This window comes from Pseudophryne corroboree, chromosome 4 (assembly GCF_028390025.1).
Source record: "Pseudophryne corroboree isolate aPseCor3 chromosome 4, aPseCor3.hap2, whole genome shotgun sequence".
NCBI lineage: Eukaryota > Metazoa > Chordata > Amphibia > Anura > Myobatrachidae > Pseudophryne > Pseudophryne corroboree.
Window position 1 is genome coordinate 641,148,254 of NC_086447.1, and position 20,372 is coordinate 641,168,625.

The 20,372-nt window shown below is 46.3% G+C and overlaps 1 protein-coding gene across 1 annotated transcript in view; it reads left to right on the top strand.

The window, feature by feature from the left end:
- The window catches only part of LOC134910086 (protein unc-93 homolog A-like), a 192,227-nt gene that overhangs the window by 160,908 nt on the left and 10,947 nt on the right, over window positions 1-20,372 (top strand). The window contains exon 7 of the mRNA XM_063917726.1: window positions 13,625-13,756. Within this exon, the coding sequence (XP_063773796.1) occupies window positions 13,625-13,756 (132 nt within the window). The remainder of the gene's footprint in view (window positions 1-13,624; window positions 13,757-20,372) is intronic.

The following is a 20,372-nucleotide window of genomic DNA, read 5'->3' on the forward strand; positions in this document are numbered from 1 at the left end:
GGAGGAGCAGCAAAAGGCCATTCAAGCCTATACAATTCAGCACGATATAGGAGGTGGAATGCACCTGTCTCAAGCGCAGTGGAGAATGATTTCAACGTTGTGCAAGGTTCTGCTGCCCTTTGAACTTGCCACACGTGAAGTCAGTTCAGACACTGCCAGCCTGAGTCAGGTCATTCCCCTCATCAGGCTTTTGCAGAAGAAGCTGGAGACATTGAAGGAGGAGCTAACACGGAGCGATTCCGCTAGGCATGTGGGACTTGTGGATGGAGCCCTTAATTCGCTTAACAAGGATTCACGGGTGGTCAATCTGTTGAAATCAGAGCACTACATTTTGGCCACCGTGCTCGATCCTAGATTTAAAACCTACCTTGGATCTCTCTTTCCGGCAGACACAAGTCTGCTGGGGTTCAAAGACCTGCTGGTGAGAAAATTGTCAAGTCAAGCGGAACGCGACCTGTCAACATCTCCTCCTTCACATTCTCCCGCAACTGGGGGTGCGAAGAAAAGGCTCAGAATTCCGAGCGCACCCGCTGGCGGTGATGCAGGGCAGTCTGGAGCGACTGCTGATGCTGACATCTGGTCCGGACTGAAGGACCTGTCAACGATTACGGACATGTCGTCTACTGTCACTGCATATGATTCTCTCCCCATTGAAAGAATGGTGGAGGATTATATGAGTGACCGCATCCAAGTAGGCACGTCACACAGTCCGTACTTATACTGGCAGGAAAAAGAGGCAATTTGGAGGCCCTTGCACAAACTGGCTTTATTCTACCTAAGTTGCCCTCCCACAAGTGTGTACTCCGAAAGAGTGTTTAGTGCCGCCGCTCACCTTGTCAGCAATCGGCGTACGAGGTTACTTCCAGAAAATGTGGAGAAGATGATGTTCATTAAAATGAATTATAATCAATTCCTCCGTGGAGACATTGACCAGCAGCAATTGCCTCCACAAAGTACACAGGGAGCTGAGATGGTGGATTCCAGTGGGGACGAATTAATAATCTGTGAGGAGGGAGATGTACACAGTGAAAGGGGTGAGGAATCGGAGGATGATGATGAGGTGGACATCTTGCCTCTGTAGAGCCAGTTTGTGCAAGGAGAGATTAATTGCTTCTTTTTTGGTGGGGGTCCAAACCAACCCGTCATTTCAGTCACAGTCGTGTGGCAGACCCTGTCACTGAAATGATGGGTTGGTTAAAGTGTGCATGTCCTGTTTATACAACATAAGGGTGGGTGGGAGGGCCCAAGGACAATTCCATCTTGCACCTCTTTTTTCTTTAATTTTTCTTTGCGTCATGTGCTGTTTGGGGAGTGTTTTTTGGAAGGGCCATCCTGCGTGACACTGCAGTGCCACTCCTAGATGGGCCAGGTGTTTGTGTCGGCCACTAGGGTCGCTTATCTTACTCACACAGCTACCTCATTGCGCCTCTTTTTTTCTTTGCGTCATGTGCTGTTTGGGGAGTGTTTTTTGGAAGGGCCATCCTGCGTGACACTGCAGTGCCACTCCTAGATGGGCCCGGTGTTTGTGTCGGCCACTAGGGTCGCTTATCTTACTCACACAGCTACCTCATTGCGCCTCTTTTTTTCTTTGTGTCATGTGCTGTTTGGGGAGTGTTTTTTGGAAGGGCCATCCTGCGTGACACTGCAGTGCCACTCCTAGATGGGCCAGGTGTTTGTGTCGGCCACTAGGGTCGCTTATCTTACTCACACAGCTACCTCATTGCGCCTCTTTTTTTCTTTGCGTCATGTGCTGTTTGGGGAGTGTTTTTTGGAAGGGCCATCCTGCGTGACACTGCAGTGCCACTCCTAGATGGGCCCGGTGTTTGTGTCGGCCACTAGGGTCGCTTATCTTACTCACACAGCTACCTCATTGCGCCTCTTTTTTTCTTTGCGTCATGTGCTGTTTGGGGAGTGTTTTTTGGAAGGGCCATCCTGCGTGACACTGCAGTGACACTCCTAGATGGGCCAGGTGTTTGTGTCGGCCACTAGGGTCGCTTATCTTACTCACACAGCTACCTCATTGCGCCTCTTTTTTTCTTTGCGTCATGTGCTGTTTGGGGAGTGTTTTTTGGAAGGGCCATCCTGCGTGACACTGCAGTGCCACTCCTAGATGGGCCCGGTGTTTGTGTCGGCCACTAGGGTCGCTTATCTTACTCACACAGCTACCTCATTGCGCCTTTTTTCTTTGCGTCATGTGCTGTTTGGGGAGTGTTTTTTGGAAGGGCCATCCTGCGTGACACTGCAGTGCCACTCCTAGATGGGCCCGGTGTTTGTGTCGGCCACTAGGGTCGCTTATCTAACTCACACAGCTACCTCATTGCGCCTCTTTTTTTCTTTGCGTCATGTGCTGTTTGGGGAGTGTTTTTTGGAAGGGCCATCCTGCGTGACACTGCAGTGCCACTCCTAGATGGGCCCGGTGTTTGTGTCGGCCACTAGGGTCGCTTATCTTACTCACACAGCTACCTCATTGCGCCTCTTTTTTTCTTTGCGTCATGTGCTGTTTGGGGAGGGTTTTTTGGAAGGGCCATCCTGCGTGACACTGCAGTGCCACTCCTAGATGGGCCAGGTGTTTGTGTCGGCCACTAGGGTCGCTTAGCTTACTCACACAGCTACCTCATTGCGCCTCTTTTTTTCTTTGCGTCATGTGCTGTTTGGGGAGTGTTTTTTGGAAGGGCCATCCTGCGTGACACTGCAGTGCCACTCCTAGATGGGCCCGGTGTTTGTGTCGGCCACTAGGGTCGCTTATCTTACTCACACAGCTACCTCATTGCGCCTCTTTTTTTCTTTGCGTCATGTGCTGTTTGGGGAGTGTTTTTTGGAAGGGCCATCCTGCGTGACACTGCAGTGCCACTCCTAGATGGGCCCGGTGTTTGTGTCGGCCACTAGGGTCGCTTAGCTTAGTCATCCAGCGACCTCGGTTTAAATTTTAGGACTAAAAATAATATTGTGAGGTGTGAGGTATTCAGAATAGACTGAAAATGAGTGGAAATTATGGTTTTTGAGGTTAATAATACTTTGGGATCAAAATGACCCCCAAATTCTATGATTTAAGCTGTTTTTTAGTGTTTTTTGAAAAAAACACCCGAATCCAAAACACACCCGAATCCGACAAAAAAAATTCGGTGAGGTTTTGCCAAAACGCGGTCGAACCCAAAACACGGCCGCGGAACCGAACCCAAAACCAAAACACAAAACCCGAAAAATTTCAAGTGCACATCTCTAGTTATAACTGCAGCAGGGAGCATGTGATGGGTCCCAGCAGCCACCCCGTGGCATGGGAAGATCTTGTTGGTTTGGTAGGAAGACTAAACTTCCCTTGTATGGAAAGCAAGAATAAGCAGGTTAAGGAAGAAAGCTGTAGAGAAAGAGATGAGCATGTGGTAATCATTTGTTTGGTATTACGTCATGCATTGTGGGGGTATAAGGGAGAGTGGGACAAAATGAGCCAGTGTGTAAGTTGACCCACCAGCCATATCTAGGAAACTGTACTCTTTTGTAGTCATATGACTATAAATTGAGGAAGCACCTGCAGGGACGAAACTAGGATTTTCGTCACCAGGGGCAAGGCAGTAATTTGGTGCCCCCCCCCCCCCCCCCACAAAAAAAGAAGAAGAAAAGATACAAACTAACAAACAAACAAACCAACAAACCCTGTCAGACTAAAATAATTAGATTATCAAAAATTTTGAAAAAAAAGGGGATACTATTGGACAATATTCCCGAATGTGCCCCAAATGCCCTAAGGGTCACATGCCCCACCAGCAGTGTGTTCCCCTACATGACCCCCTGTGTGTCCCCATACATTGCACTATGTCACTGCACTATATCATAATAACACTTCATCACTGCACTACATTACCATATTCACTATACTACATCACTTACATGCTGAACTACATCACTACACTACATGCCCCTATACACTGCAATACATTACTACACTACATACCCTATATGGTACACTACATCACTACACTACATCCCCCTATAAGCTACACCAAATCCCCCCATCTGGGAGGTAACACAGAGGTTGATACTGCTAACTGGGAGCACAGTGCCGATAATAAAGTCTGTCTTTAAACTCACCACGAAGCTTCTGTAGTTATACTTGTGAGATTTGGAGGTTGTCCAGGCTCTTAGTTTCCACTGTCAAGTGGATAGCTAGCAAAGTGAGCCTTTGATTTCTGCAACGTCGGTGATTGCACCTGTTTACAAGCAAAAGCCTGGGCAGCATGTCCTCACAATGGTGTGTAGCCGGCAGCTTGTTTTCGGTTGGTGCAGGGCAGGAAGCCGGGATCATAGCCTGCTGAAAAACACAGCACCAATAGCTCGCTTCGATAGCTTGCGCGGTGCACCGCTCGCTAGTCGCAGCACTGCATGGCAAAGAAGAGAGTTTCAGACAGTAGACGGCATAGGAGAGATCCCAGGTACTGGAGCTCCCCCGCACAATGTCGGAGCCAGCTGTGGGCAGACAGGTGGGTCTGAAACACTGCCCCTGGAGCCGTCTGCTGTCTCACTGAAGCAGCACAGCAGTGCTGGTAAAAAAAGAAAACCACTGTCACTCCTTGGCAGCCCCACAAATCCTGCATCTGGGGCGCATGCCCCCTTAGCCCCCCTTAGTTGCGGCACTGGCACCTGTCATTTTCTATCTGGCTGTTACCACAGTGGCTGTGGGGTAATTTAAGGCAGTTTGAAATTGAGGGCAACGAAGCAAGTGCAAGATTTTGCAGAAGAATCCAGTGGAGCACTGACAAAGATAACCCACTTGTGCAAATGATTGGCATTTTTCCCACAAAGGGTGAGATTTATCAAAGCTTGGAGAGAGATAAAGTGGAGAGGGATAAAGTACCAACCAATCATCCCCTGACTATCATTTTTCAAATACTTCATGTAAAATGACAGTTACAAATGTGTTCATCCTGAGCTTGCAGCCAGCTGCGGCTACTCACAGCACATTTGCCGTGAATATTGTACAGGGTGTTTGGAAAGTCACTGTGCACTTTTCATAAAGTGGTGAAAACAGTGGAGAAGTGAAGCAGTGGAGAAGTTGCCAATGGCAACCAATCAGCATTGAGGTAACATTTCTAATTTGCATATTATAAAATTATATGGAGCAGCTGATTGGTTGCCATGGGCAACTTCTCCACTGCTTCGCTTCTCCACTGTTTTCACTGCTTTATGAAAAGACCGCATATTTTGTTCAGAAAGTCACTGTGCACTTATGTATATAGATGTGTTTGAAACAAAATAAAAAGGATCCAAGCCTGTCTTGATGCCAACAGTGGTCATTTTCAACATTGTTTATAATTATCATTCGTGTTTACATCATGTATTATATAGTAAATATGTGTGTTAATAAATATACATAAGTGCACAGTGATTTTCCGAACACCCTGTACGTATATGTAGAATGAGTGTGGGCACATCTGATTGTTTAGAAGCTGATAATTTAGTACTTTCACTCTCTCCACCTTATCTCTCTACAAGTTTTGACAAATCTCCCTCAAAGTGATTTGCTGAAAAAGCTACCTCAAACTCAAAATGCTGGAGGAACAGCAAGTAGGAAGCAACATTTCATATTTCCCTGCAGCATTGATGGGTGGAATATGAATAGTTGTTGAAATGCTGGACAATGATATATGAAAATTGTTTCATTCTTGAATGATAAAACAGGATTTTGATACCTACCGGTAAATCCTTTTCTACTAGTCCGTAGAGGATGCTGGGGTCCACTTCATGACCATGGGGTATAGACGGTTCCGCAGGAGCCATGGGCACTCTTAAGACTTTTCAATGGGTGTGAACTGGCTCCTCCCTCTATGCCCCTCCTCCAGACCTCAGTTATTGGAACTGTGCCCAGGGAGATGGACATTTAGAGGAAAGGATTTACTTTAATACTAGTGGTGAGATACATACCAGCTCACACCTCAACCATGCCGCACAACATGACATTCAACAGAACACACGCCAACAGGCATGAACCAATGACAGCAACATGCTGAAACTAATATAACACAACTTGTGTAACTCTAATAACAAAACTGCAGGTAAAGTACGCACTGGGACGGGCGCCCAGCATCCTCTACGGACTAGGAGAAAAGGATTTACCGGTAGGTATCAAAATCCTGTTTTCTCATACGTCCTAGAGGATGCTGGGGTCCACTTCATGACCATGGGGTTTATACCAAAGCTCCAGTACGGACGGGAGAGTGTGGATAACCCTGCAGCAATTGACCGAACTTGAGGTCTTCATCGGCCAAGGTGTCAAACTTGTAGAATTTTGCAGATGTGTTTGACCCCCACCAAGTAGCTGCTCGACAAAGTTGCAATGCCAAGACCCCCCGGGCAGCCGCCCACGATGAGCCCACCTTCCTAGTGGAATGGGCCTTCACTGATGTCGGTAACGGCAATCCAGCCGTAGTATGAGCATGCTGAATCGTACCTCTGATCCAACGCGCAATAGTCTGCTTGGGAGCAGGACACCCAATCTTGTTGGGAGCATACAGGACAAAGACTCTGTATTCGAGCTGTTCTAGCGACATAAATCTTCAAAGCCCTAACCACATCTAGAGACCTTGACTCAGTGAACGTGTCAGTAACCACTGGCACCACAATAGGTTGGTTTATGTGGAAAGATGAACCCATCTTTGGAAGAAAATGTTGACGAGTTCTCAACTCCGCCCTATCTTCATGGAAGATCAGGTAAGGGCTCTTGTGAGACAAGGCCCCCAATTCAGACACCCGCCGTGCGAATGCCAATGCCAAAAGCATCACCACTTTCCAAGTGAGAAACTTCAACTCTCTTGTAGAGGCTCAAACCAATCCGATTGAAGGAACTGCAACACCACGTTAAGGTCCCATGGTGCCACTGGAGGCACAAATGGAGGCTGGATGTGCAGAACTCCTTTCACGAAGGTCTGAACCTCTGGAAGAGAGGCCAATTGTTTTTGGAAGAACACTGACAAGGCCGAAATCTTGACCTTGATTGACCCCAATCGGAGGCCCGCCTCCACACCAGCCTGCAGAAAAGGGAGAAAACGTCCCAACTGAAACTCTTCCATAGGAGCCTTCTTGGATTCACACCAAGACACATATTTTCAACGTTACTCCTTTCCTGGCCTGAATAAGGGTGGGGATGACTTCCTTGGGAATACCCTTTCGGTCTAGGATCCGGCGCTCAACAGCCATGGCGTCAAACATAGCCACGGTAAGTCTTGATACACGCACGGCCACTGCTGCAGCAGGTCCTCACGAAGAGGAAGATGCCGAGGATCTTCTATGAGCAACTCCTGAAGATCTGGGTACCAAGCCCTCCTTGGCAAGTCTGGGGCAATGAAGAGTGCTCGAACCCTTGTTCTTCTTATGATCCTGAGAACTTTTGGGATCAGCAGAAGTGGAGGGAAGACATACACTGACCGGAATACCCACTTGGTCACTAGAGCATCCACTGCTATTGCTTGAGGGTCTCTCGACCTGGAACAATATTTCTGAAGCTTCTTGTTGAGACGAGAGGCCATCATGTCTACTTGAGGAACTCCCCAAAGACTTGTCACCTCTGCGAAGACTTCTTGGTGGAGGCCCCACTCTCCTGGATGGAGATCATGTCTGCTGAGGAAGTCTGCTTCCCAGTTGTCTACTTCCGGAATGAAAATTGCCGACAGACCCTTTACATGTCTTTCTGCCAAGAGGAGGATCTTCATCACCTCTGCCATTGCCGCTCTGCTTTTTGTTCCGCCCTACCTGTTTATGTACACGACTGCTGTTACATTGTCCGACTGGATCTGCACAGGATGATCTTGAAGAAGACGTACCACTTGTTGAAGGCCGTTGTAAATGGCTCTCAATTCCAGCACATTTATGTGAAGACAGGCTTCCTGACTAGACCATTTTCATTGGAAGCTTTCCCCCTGAGTGACAGCTCCTCAGCCTTGGAGACTTGCATCCGTGGTTATCATGACCTACTCCTAAATCCCGAACCTGCGTCCCTCAAGTAGGTGAGAACTGTGTAGCCACCACAGGAGTGAAATCCTGGCTTTTGAAGAAAGGACTATCTTCCGGTGCATGTGTAGGTGGGATCTCGACTTGTCCAACTGGAATACTCTGGCATGGAACCTGCCAAACTGTATGGCCTCGTAGGCCGCCACCATCTTCCCCAACAATCGAATGCACTGATGGGTCGACACACTTGATGGTTTCAATATCTGTTTTACCATTTTCTGGATTTCCAGAGCCTTTTTCACTGGAAGAAATACTCTCTGAACTTCTGTGTCCAGAATCATCCTGAGAAAAGACAATCTTGTCATCGGTTCCAACTGTGACTTTGGATAATTTATGATCCAACCGTGTTGTTGGAGTATTGACAGGGAGAGTGTGATGTTTTGTAACAACTGCTCCCTGGATCTCGCCTTTATCAGGAGATCGTCTAGATAAGGAATTATATTGACTCCTTTGTGATGCAGGAGAAACATCATCTCCGCCATTACCTTGGTGAATACCCTCGGTGCCGTGGAGAGACCGAAAGGTAACGTCTGGAATTGGTAATGGCAAACCTGAACCGCGAATCTCAAATAAGCCTGGTGAGGAAGATAAATGGAAACATGCAGGTAAGCATCCTTTATGTCTACAGACACCATGTAGTCCCCGTCCTCCAGACAGGAAATCACTGCCCTTAGTGATTCCATTTTGAACTTGAATCATTTCAAGTAGAGATTCAGATTTTTTAGGTTTAGGATCGGTCTGACCAAACCGTCCGGCTTCGGAACTACAAAAAGGCTTGAATAAAACCCCTCCCCTTGTTGTGACAAAGGTACCAGGACTATGACCTGATCCTGACATAATTTTTGGATTGCCGCTGTTACTGCTCCCCTTTCCGGAAGAGAAGCTGGCAAGGTCGATTTGAAAAATCGGCATGGGGGAACATCTTGAAACTCCAGCTTGTACCCCTGGGATACTATCTGCAAAACCCAGGGGTCCAGGCCAGACAGAATCCAACCTTGGCTGAACAGTTTGAGACGTGCCCCCACCCAAGCGGCCTCCCGCAAAGGAGCCCCAGCGTCATGCTGAAGATTTGGCAGAAGTAGGGGTAGACTTCTGCTCCTGGGAACCTGAAGCCACTGTGGACGTCTTTCCCTTTCCCCTTCCCCTACCTGCAAAGAAGGGGGAACCTCTCACTTTTCTTTGTATTTATTGGGCCGAAAGGACTGCATGTGCGGGTGATATGTCTTTTTTGTCGGTGCAGGCGCAGAGGGAAAAATGTTGACTTACCTGCGGTAGCCGCCGAGACTAACGCATCCAGTCCATCGCCAATTAAGGCCTCACCTTTATATGGGAGAGCCTCCATATTTCTTTTGGAATCTGCATCCACATTCCACTGGCGAATCCACAACGCCCGCCGAGCCGATACTGCCATGGTAGCGGCTTGTGAACTCAAGAGTTCAATATCTTTCATCGCTTCTAGCATGTATGCGGCAGCGTCTTTGATATTCCCTAACTTAACGAGTATCTCATCTTTATCAATCATGTCAATTTCTGATGACACACTTTCTGACCATTTTTCAATAGCGCGACTCACCCACGCGCAAGCAATTGTGGGCCTGAGCAGCGTACCATTGGCAAAATAAATGGATTTCAATGTAGTCTCCATTTTGCGGTCTGCTGGCTCCTTTAGTGAAGCCTTGCCAGGTGCAGGGAGAATTACCTTCTTTGTCAACCTGGACAGAGCACTGTCTAACACAGGGGGTGACTCCCATTTTTTCCTGTCCTCCACCGGGAAAGGATAAGCTATCTGAATTCTCTTGGGAATACGAAATTTCTTTTCGGGATTCACCCACATCCCTTCAAAGAGAGCATTAAGCTCGTGGGAAGGAGGGAAAGAGACTTTGGATTTCTTTTCTTTACAGAAATAAGCCTTCTCCTGAGGTACAGGAGTGGCTTCCGTGACTTCCAGAACTTCCCTTATGGCTACAATCAAATATTGTATATTTTTTGCCAATTTATGATCTATTTCTCTGGAGTCACTATCGTCGACACAAGAATCAGTGTCCGTGTCGGTATCAGTATTCACAATATTCGCAAATGGTCTCTTATGTGACCCAGAGGGGTCGCCTGTGGATGGAAGAACAGAGCCCTGAAAAATCACATCCTCCACAGATTTTCTCCAGCACTCAGCATGAGATTCAGACTTATCTAATCTCCTATTGATATGATGCATACTATCACGTATTTCTATCACCCATGCAGGCTCTTGGTGTGCCGGCAGCGCCACCACATTACACTTCTGTGTCCCTAAAATGGTTTCCTCCGGGTAGGAACTCCCTGCCTCTGACATGTCTTACACACGTGTACAACACACACACAGACACACTGGGACGTATAGGGGACAGACCCACAGTAAAATCTGTCAGAGGGACACAGTTTAGGAGCAGCCAGTTCACAACCCCAGCGCCAGTATCTAATGCCTGTGAACACAGAATGCCCACTGACATGCAGCACTTTTTACACAGTAAAACACACTTGTAAAGCACCAAATTCGCTTGTGCCCCCCCTGTTTTGCACCCTGATACTTGTAGTCAGAAGTGAAGGAGGACCAGTGATGTCTCTGCAGCCTGAGGAGAGAGAAAATGGCACTGAGCACTGTGCTGGCTGCCTGAGGAAGAAGCTCCACCCCCACAATGGCGCGTTTTTACCTCAGAAACATTTCATAATATTTATACTGGTGGAGGTAGGGCTGTGCCTGGGCATCTTATGCCCCCTTTTTGCCAGTTGATAGAGGTGTTATGGCTGTCCAGGGCGCCCCCCCCCCCCCCGCGCCCTGCACCCTGCAGTGCCTGTGTGTGTGGGCAGCAATGGCGCGCTGCGCTCCCGCCAGCCGCGCTGTACCTCAGCAATCACTTAACTTGATAGAAGATCTGTCTTCTTCTACTCACCTGTCTTCTGACTTCTGGCTCTGTCAGGGGGGTGACAGCGTGCTGTGGGAGTGAGCATCTAGACACGGCTAGCGTTTAGTACCCTTCAGGAGCTGATGGTGTCCTGTCAGCCAGAAGCAGAGCCATGAAACTCTTCAGGAAGTTGGTTCCTACTTCTGCCCCCTCAGTCCCACGAAGCAGGGAGACTTGCCAGCAGTTCTCCCTGAAAATAAAAAACCTAACATAAGTCTTTTCAGAGAAGCTCAGTAGAGCTACCCTAGAGTGCATCCAGTCTGCCTGGGCACATTTCTAAAACTGAGGTCTGGAGGAGGGGCATAGAGGGAGGAGCCAGTTCACACCCTTTGAAAAGTCTTAAGAGTGCCCATGTCTCCTGCGGAACCGTCTATACCCCATGGTCATGAAGTGGACCCCAGTATCCTCTAGGACGTATGAGAAACTTTATTTGGTTGGTTTTGTATTGTTTAAAGATACTTATAAGAAAATAAATAAGACTATTTTGAAAGGAAAAGGCATTAGCAATTTCTTTTAAAATGATGCTCATGTTTAAACTTGAAAAACTCAGTTGGTCAATTTACCCCCAGATGGCTTAATCTACCCATTGACTCGAATCAACTTGGGCCATAAGACCACTATTTTATGAGAAGTCACAGCCCTTTGTCCAGTGGTGCGAGTATGGCAGAAAGGGGTGGTACAGCGTACCTTTAAGAAATAATTTGCCGGTACCCTGTAATGCTGGATCATCTGTCTGCCTCCATTTTCTGCGTATGCGCAACGAACATGTTACTGTGCTTTTCCAAGCCATGGCCACCTGGAGCGCAATATTTTTATGGTCCCTGCCCTGGCATGAAGAGGAGCATGTTGAGCATTTCTTTTCTCTGCTGAAGTGCTGCATTGGCCTTGCCATTAGTGTTGGGGAAACTCAGAAGCCACCAGATGGGACCTGCTGTATGGTGCTCGTGCTACAGTACCGTGCTGTGTTGTAGACAGCGGGGTAGATGTATTAAGCCTGGAGAAGTGATAAAGCAGTGATAAAACAGTGATAAGTGAAAGGTGATAACGCACCAGCCAGTCAGCTCCTAACTGTCAATTTACATATTCGAGATGATTGGCTGTTGCATTATCGCCTTGCACTTATCACTGCTTTATCACTTCTCCAGGCTTAATTATCTGCTCCACTGTGACTGTAGAGCTGGACAAAGTCTCAGTCAGAGGCTCACAGGCGGCTCAGCACTTTTTGTCATTGTGTGGCTGCCCTTGCCCCTGTCCCTGCTTTATTTAGTGTGTAAGTGACTGACTAACTGGGAGAAGGCTAAGTTGCTTTCGGAATCCTGTCTATTCTATTATATATATTCTATTATATATTAAATTGTGATCATTTTTATTTATTACCATGGATCTGATGAGACAAAACGTAGTGACACAGAAGACTTAAATAAGATATGTGTCATGTGGCCACGCCCCTAGTATCATGTGGTTATGCCCCCTAGTGACACGTGTCCACGCCCATTTTTTGACAATGTCTATGGCACGCACACTGCCGTACCACAAAGAAAAAAAATCTACTTGCACCACTGCCTTTGTCATATACAGTACTGTATGCATTCTTACAACTTTGACTGACAGGAGACATCCTAAAATAAAAGTACTGTAAATGTTTTTGTTTTACTTGCTGTTAAATTTTTTCTTGCCTAGGGGACAATGTAAAATATCTTACCCCATTCTTCCCTATTGGCTGAAATAGCAAAGGTGGATCAGGGCTGGTGGCAGAGAGACTGTAATGATTAGACAGTGCAGAATAAGAACTGATGGCAAACTCGTTATCCAGGTCAGCCAAGAACAAGGCCAAGTATATACATGCAAAAGCACCCTGATCACCTAGCAACCAGCAACCAAACTTTGGAGGCCCCCACACTGCCGCAAATATTGCCCCATCCTGGCTAGCTCCCAGGAAGGCCAGGCAAGAACAGCATCAGTGAATGTGCCTTGGTATCTTTCTTACTCACTTACGGCCGGACGCAAGTTCAGCCACGGAGAGGCTCTCACCACCTGGTAGTTAATGCAGCAGCTCCGACCTGGAAGTTAATGCAGCGGCGCAGTAGTAGTGGTTCTCCGTGGTGGTTAGGGAGCTTGGACTGCTCGCAGGAGGGGCCCCGATGATTGGATCAATAATAGTCAATAGCCCTTGCCATGCCCCCAACATGATGCTCTTTATGTGCTCTTTACATACTTTTTTACTTATTTTTTATTATTATTTCTGTTTTTCATAATTTTTTTATTTTTATCTTTCATTTTAACCGTTTCACTTTTTTTATTTGTTCAAGTTAAGGAGCGTACTAGTAATGGCAGCAGGTGGGTTGTCAATTTTATTGGCGGTGAACTCCATCCATATCTTAGTTGCCCAGACGCCCGCCGCAAACCTTAATCCAATCCTAACTGTAAATCCTAACTCCAATTCTCCCTGCACATTTCAAATCTGCCAACACGAACCCTCCGCTTCCCAGTGAAGACCAATATAACTTAACCACACTGTAAAATTGCACCTTCTAACTTGTTACCTGTACATTGGTTAAGTTCATTGGGCGAGTGGAGAAAGAAAGAGGAGTAACAAACAGAAAGGAGAAGAGAGGAGATGGAGTATGTCAAACGTTATTTACATGGTGCTATTATTATGCCTGTTATTTCTTTCTTTACGTCTATAGCTGCATTCACAAATGTTGCCAGTATTATCGCACTACTATTTTGGAAGCCACATCCAAATCAGCTTGCTGTGTTCTTTATATTTCCTGCAATCTGGGGCATGGCAGATGCCATCTGGCAGACCCAAACCAATGGTAAGTAAGAAGGTTAACTTTTTTTATATGATTCAATTCTAACTAACTCATAATAGCCTATTTGCAGATTTTCTTTGTGTTTTACTCTTTTGCCATCTTTCTATTCCTTTTCTGAGTTTCACTTTAATTGAAATAGCACACTTAAATTTAATAATACTAAATATATTTACTTCTGTACAGTAAGATGGGATTAGCTATTATAAATGGCTAAGCACATACTGTATATAGCTTGTTGTTATTTATTACTGTGCTATATTAATGGATAGATGCAATACAATGTAATAGGTGCATATCTTACAAGCGGTGTTGGAGTTTCACTTGTTTTTATGCTCTTCACCTAAACAACAAATTAATCAGGGCTGTGCGGTGAGGTGAAGGGCTGAGGAGGCACTGACTAGTACCAGAGCCAGATTTACACTCAATATATGAGCCCAAGGGTTCATGTATGCATTATACACAGTTGCAGTAGTACATACTGCTGGATATTTGGTGGGTTTTGAGCAGAGATGTGCGGAAAAGATAAGCACAGCCTAACCTGTCATAGACTTTTTACTCCAGAGTTTTGACTATAAAATTTATAATAATACAAAGAAGATATATATAATATATTCTTTATATTTTTCATATACTTTATATAGTCAAAACTCTGGCATATACTGGAGTATGACTGGAAACGCTCTGCCTCACTGGCCTCACTTCACCGCACATCACTGAAATGAATTATACAAAGATTTACAGTAGTAGCAACAACTGGCAAGTAAGTGGAAAATTTATAGTGATGAGTGGAAGGCTGGTAATGATAACTACAGTATGTCTAAATAGTCACAAATGTGAAAAACACATCCATTTGTTAAAATTAGAGATGTGCGGCGGTCACTTTTCATTTTGTGTTTTGGTTTTGGTTCTAATTCCCCGCTCGTGTTTTGGTTTTGGGTTGGTTTTGCCAAAACCACCCTTTCGTCTTTTGGTTTTGGATCTGGATGATTTTAAAAAAAAAACATAAAAACAGCTAAAATCACGGAATTTGGGGGTAATTTTGATCCTACGGCATTATTAACCTCAATAACATTCATTTCCACTTATTTCCAGTCTATTCTGAACACCTCACAATATTGTTTTTAGGCCAAAAGGTTGCACCGAGGTGGCTATAACACAAAGCTAAGCAACACAAGTGTGCGGCACATACAAACACCTTGCCCATCTATGAGTGGCACTGCAGTGGAAGACAGGATGGCACTTAAAAAAATATGCCCCAAACAGCACATGATTCAAAGAAGAAAAAGAAGTGCAATGAGGTAGCTGTATGACTAAGCTAAGCAACACAAGTGTGCGGCACAAACACCTGGCCCATCTAGGAGTGGCACTGCAATGGCAGACAGGATGGCACTTGAAAAAACTAGGCCCCAAACAGCACATGATGCAAAGAAAAAAAAAAGGAGCAATACGATAGTTGTATGACTAAGCTAAGCAACACAAGTGTGCTGCACAAACACCTGACCCATCTAGGCGTGGCATTGCAGTGGCAGACAGGATGGCACTTTTAAAAACTAGGCCCCAAACAGCACATGATGCAAAGAAGAAAAAGAGGTGCAAGATGGAATTGTCCTTGGGCCCTTCCACCCACCTTTATGTTGTATAAACAGGACATGCACACTTTAACAAACCAATCACATATCAGCGACAAGGTCTGCCACACGACTGTGGCTGAAATGACTGGTTTGTTTGGGCCCCCACCAAAAAAGAAGCAATCAATCTCTCCTTGCACAAACTGGCTCTACAGAGGCAAGATGTCGACCTCATCCTCATTTTTCGATTCCTCACCCCTTTCAGTGTGTACATCCTCCTCCTCACAGAGTATTAATTTGTCCCCACTGGAATCCACCATCACAGGTCCAAGTGTACTTTCTGGAGGCATTTACTGGTCAAGGTCTTAAATTTATATTTAATTTTGATGAACATCATCTTCTCCACATTTTGTGGAAGTAACCTCCTACGCTGATCGCTTACAAGGTTACCGGCTGCACAAAACACTCTTTCAGAGTACACACTGGAGGTGGAGCAACTTAGGTAAAATAAAGTCAGTTTGTGCAATGGCATCCAAATTGCCCCTTTTTCCTGCCAGTATACATATGGACTGTATAACATGCCTACTTAGTTGCTGTCACTCATATAATCGTCCACCATTCTTTCAATGGTGACAGAATCATATGCAGTGACAGTAGACATGTCAGTAATCGTTGGCAGGTCCTTCAGTTCAGACCAGATGTCAGCACTCGCTCCTGACTGCCCTGCATCATCGCCAGTGGGTGGGCTAGGAAATCTTATCCTTTTCCTCACAGCCCCAGTTGCGGGAGAAAGTGAAGGAGGAGCTGTTGATGGGTCACGTTCCGCTTGAGTTGACAATTTTCTCACCAGCAGGTCTTTGAACCTCTGCAGACACAAAAAAGAGAGATACAATGTAGGCTTTAAACCTGGGATCGAGCACTGTGGCCAAAATGTAGTGCTCTGATTTCAACAGATTGACCACCCTTGAATCCTGGCAAAGCGATTGAAGGGCTCCATCCACAAGTCCCACATACTTTGCGGAATCACTTCGTCTTACCTCCTTCTTCAATTTCTCCAGCTGCTTCTGCAAAAGCCTGATGAGGGGAATGACCTGACTCAAGCTGGCAGTGTCTGAACTGACTTCAAGTGTGGCAAGTTCGAAGGGTTGGAGAACCTTGCACAAGACCGAAATCATTCTCCACTGTGCTTGAGTCAGGTGCATTCCCCCTCCTTTGCCTATATCATAGGTGGATGTATAGGCTTGAATGGCCTTTTGCTGCTCCTCCATCCTCTGAAGCATATACTGTAGAGTGTTAAATTCCACCTCATTACCACCTCTTGCTTCAGTTGATGGCAGGGCAGGTTCACGTGTGTTTGATGGCGCTCCAGTCTTCATCACGCAGTGGCTGAATGCTATAAGTGGCCCGCAATTTTTCGGGCCACCGACAGCATCTTCTGCACACCCCTGTCATTTTAAAAAAAATTCTGCACCACCAAATTAATTGTATGTGCAAAACATGGGACGTGCTGAAATTTGCTCAGATGTAATGCACGCACAATATTGGTGGCGTTGTCCGATATCACAAATCCCCAGGAGAGTCTAAATAGGGTAAGCCATTGTGCAATGATGTCCCTCAATTTTCGTAAGAGATTGTCAGCTGTGTGCCTCTTACGGAAAGCGGTGACACATAGCATATCCTGCCTAAGAACGAGTTGGCGTTTGCGAGATGCTGCTACTGGTGCCGCCGCTGTTGTTGCAGCGGGAGGCCATACAGCTACCCAGTGGGCTGTCACAGTCATATAGTCCTTAGTCTGCCCTGTTCCACTTGTCCACATGTCCGTGGTTAAGTGGACAGTGGGTACAACTGCATTTTTTAGGACACTGAGGACACTTTTTCTGACGTCTCTTTACAGTCTCGGTATTGCCTGCCTAGTGAAGTGGAACCTAGATGGGATTTGATACCGGGGACACAGTACCTCAAACAATTCTCTAAGTCTCACTGAACTAATGGCGGATACCGGATGCACATCTAACACCAACATAACTCAAGGCCTCAGTTATCCTTTTGCAAAAGGATGACTGCTGTAATATTTCATCTTCCTCACAAAGGACTGTTGGACAGTCAATTGCTTAGTTGAAGTAGTACAAGTGGTCTTTCGACTTCCCCTCTGGGATGACGATTGACTCCCAGCAGCAACGACAGCAGCGGCAGGCATACCACTCAAGCATCATCCGGAGGAAGCCCGGTTAGGAGAGGACTCCTCATCCTTGCCAGTGACATGGCCTGCAGGACTACTGACGTTCATGACTGAGGAGGAAGTTGACGTTGAGGGAGATGGTGGTGTGGCTTGCAGGAGCTTGGGTGCAAAATGAAGAAGGGATTTAGGTGTCAGTGGACTGCTTACACTCTTACCCAAAGTTTCACAACTTGACACTGACTTCTGATGAATGCGCTGCAGGTGACGTATAAGGGAGGATGTTCCTAGGTGGTTAACATCCTTACCCCTACCTATTACAGATTGACAGAGGCAACACATGGCTTGACACCTGTTGTCCGGATTTGTGGAGAAATAATTCCACACCGAAGAGGTGGCTTTTATAGTATTTTGCCCAGGCATTACAATGGGCTTATTCATCCCATGGACAACAGATGTCTCCCCCGGTGCCTGATTTAAACAAACCACATAACTATCAGAATCCTCATCGTCAACTTCCTCCTCAATGCCAGCAGCACCCATATCCTCATCCTGGTGTACTTCAACAGTGACATCTTCAATTTGAATATCAGAAACTGGACTGTGGGTGCTACTTCCAGCACATGCAGAGGGCGTGCAAATGGTGGAAGGAGCCACCTCTTCCCATCCAGTGTTGGAAGGTCAGGCATCACAACCACCGACACACTTGGACTCTCCTTGGGGATTTGTGATACCATCTTAGAAAGCACAGTTCTTTGCTGTGCTATTTCCAGCTTAACTCATCATTTTTCTAGCCAGAGGATGAGGGTTTCCATTGTCATGTGACGCTGAACCAATAGTCAGGAACATAGGTCAGGTCCTTAGCCGTTCCTTGCCACTCCGTGTCGTAAATGGCATATTGGCAAGTTTACGTTTCTCCTCAGACCATTTTATTGTTTTGGGGGGTCTTTTTATTGAACTTTGGCTTTTTGGATTTTACATGCCCTCTACTATCACATTGGGCATCGGCCTTGGCAGACGATGTTGATTTCATCATCTATATCATGACTAGTGGCAGAAGCTGCAGCACTAGGAGGAAGTGGTTCTTGATCTTTCGCTATTTTATCCTCCAGATTTTTGTTCTCCATTTTTTTTCCTGTAGTTATATAACAATATGCTGTACAGGAGAGTGTACCTCTACACCACACAGGGCAAACCCTGTGAACATTATTGGGATTAAATATTAATAACCCCTTTATTTGGAGTAAATAATATACATCACAGGAAAGCACTGCTGAACTTATATGGCAGCACCACTAACGACTTAGCTCAGTATAGGCTACAGAGATATGACTTTAAAAAAGATTACAAATTGCAAACTGCACTTGCGTCTGACTTTCTTTCTTTCTGCAGCTGGGTACACTGGTATTCCACAGGGAATAATTTCGGGGTGTAGAGTTGGATCTTGATCCGAGGCACCAACAGGCTAAAGCTTTGACTGTTCCCTGGATGCATTGCACCGCCTCCTCTATAGCCCCACACCTCCAGGGACTGGAGCTCAGGTTGTAAGTTGATCCCTTAAGGGGGGGGGGGGGGGGGCTGCGCTAGGCAGCCCTGAAAAGAGATTTTTGAAAAGACTTCAAGGGCCGCAGCACTTTCTATGTCATTCTGACATGCTGTGCTGCGGCTCCATCACCTCCCCCAGCAGCGCTGCATACTCGAGCGGCCTGGTTCCCAGGTATTTGTAGCGGAGGCGCACCGGACTTCAGGCACACACCGCTGATGCTCTCCTGGATCGCGTGGCTGCACATCAGGGTGGATGTAAGAGGGTCCCCCAGGTGGGACCCGCCGGTAAATTACGGTCCGGTCGTGGTCCCAGGAGATGGGCCGCGCCGCTGGCGTTGACACTGTACTGCACAGGGACCGCACTGTATCCACCAGGGCAGGGATTACAGGTCGGATTTACTAAAATCTGTTTAATATAGGCTCTTTAGTACCCAGCAGTGATGCCCAGCATAGGGGATAAGGCGCTGACCTGTAGCCCCTCCCCCAGCTCCAGGCGCCATCTACTGCTGGTGTTCCCGCTCTGGAGCTGCATTCCTCTCTCCCTCACTCCCTGACAGAGATTTTGGCGCCCCTGATATCTGGGACTGCAGGGGTCTGTCTCCTATGTAAAGCCGGCTGTCTCATCAGCGCTGTGCATTTACATGCACTTAAGTATTCTACATGTCATTTTAGACAGTGTTAGTTAAGAACAGGTGTTCTGCTATCTGAATATTTAGTACAAGTATTCTGTGATATACATCCACTATCTACTGGGCATTGTTATATCTGTACTCGTACATATTTATATGTAGTTTTACTAGTCCAGTGCAGTTTTATTGTATATATGTAATAACTTCTGCGTTGTACATGTGACTGAGTGAGCCTGTAGCTGTTGTGTGGGATATCATTCTCCTATATCACATATTGCTATCACTATATTCTGTACCCTGAGGGGCTAAGTGCGTTAGGGTCCCATATATATATATATATATATACATATATATATATATAGTGTTACACTGAATATACGATTGGGTATTTTTACTGTGTGTTTCAGTCACCTCATACTGCTTAAATCCTCTATTTTGTGTCCTGTGTTTACTGTCACGTAACATAGGGGGTTGTTTGCAGGTATAGTATTTGTCTGGCTATATTGTACTGTTACGCCCTAAGGCTACATTCCTTATAATGTCTGCCACACAGGGAGGGAAATCCACGGATGCTTCTGCATCCTGCAATACTGGCACCACGGATTTACCTGAGGGGGAAGTTTTAGCTGCTGGTTCAGGCGCTAAATGCCATACACCCGGTCAACCTGCAGCACCTGTGGCCAATCAGGACCCACCTTGGG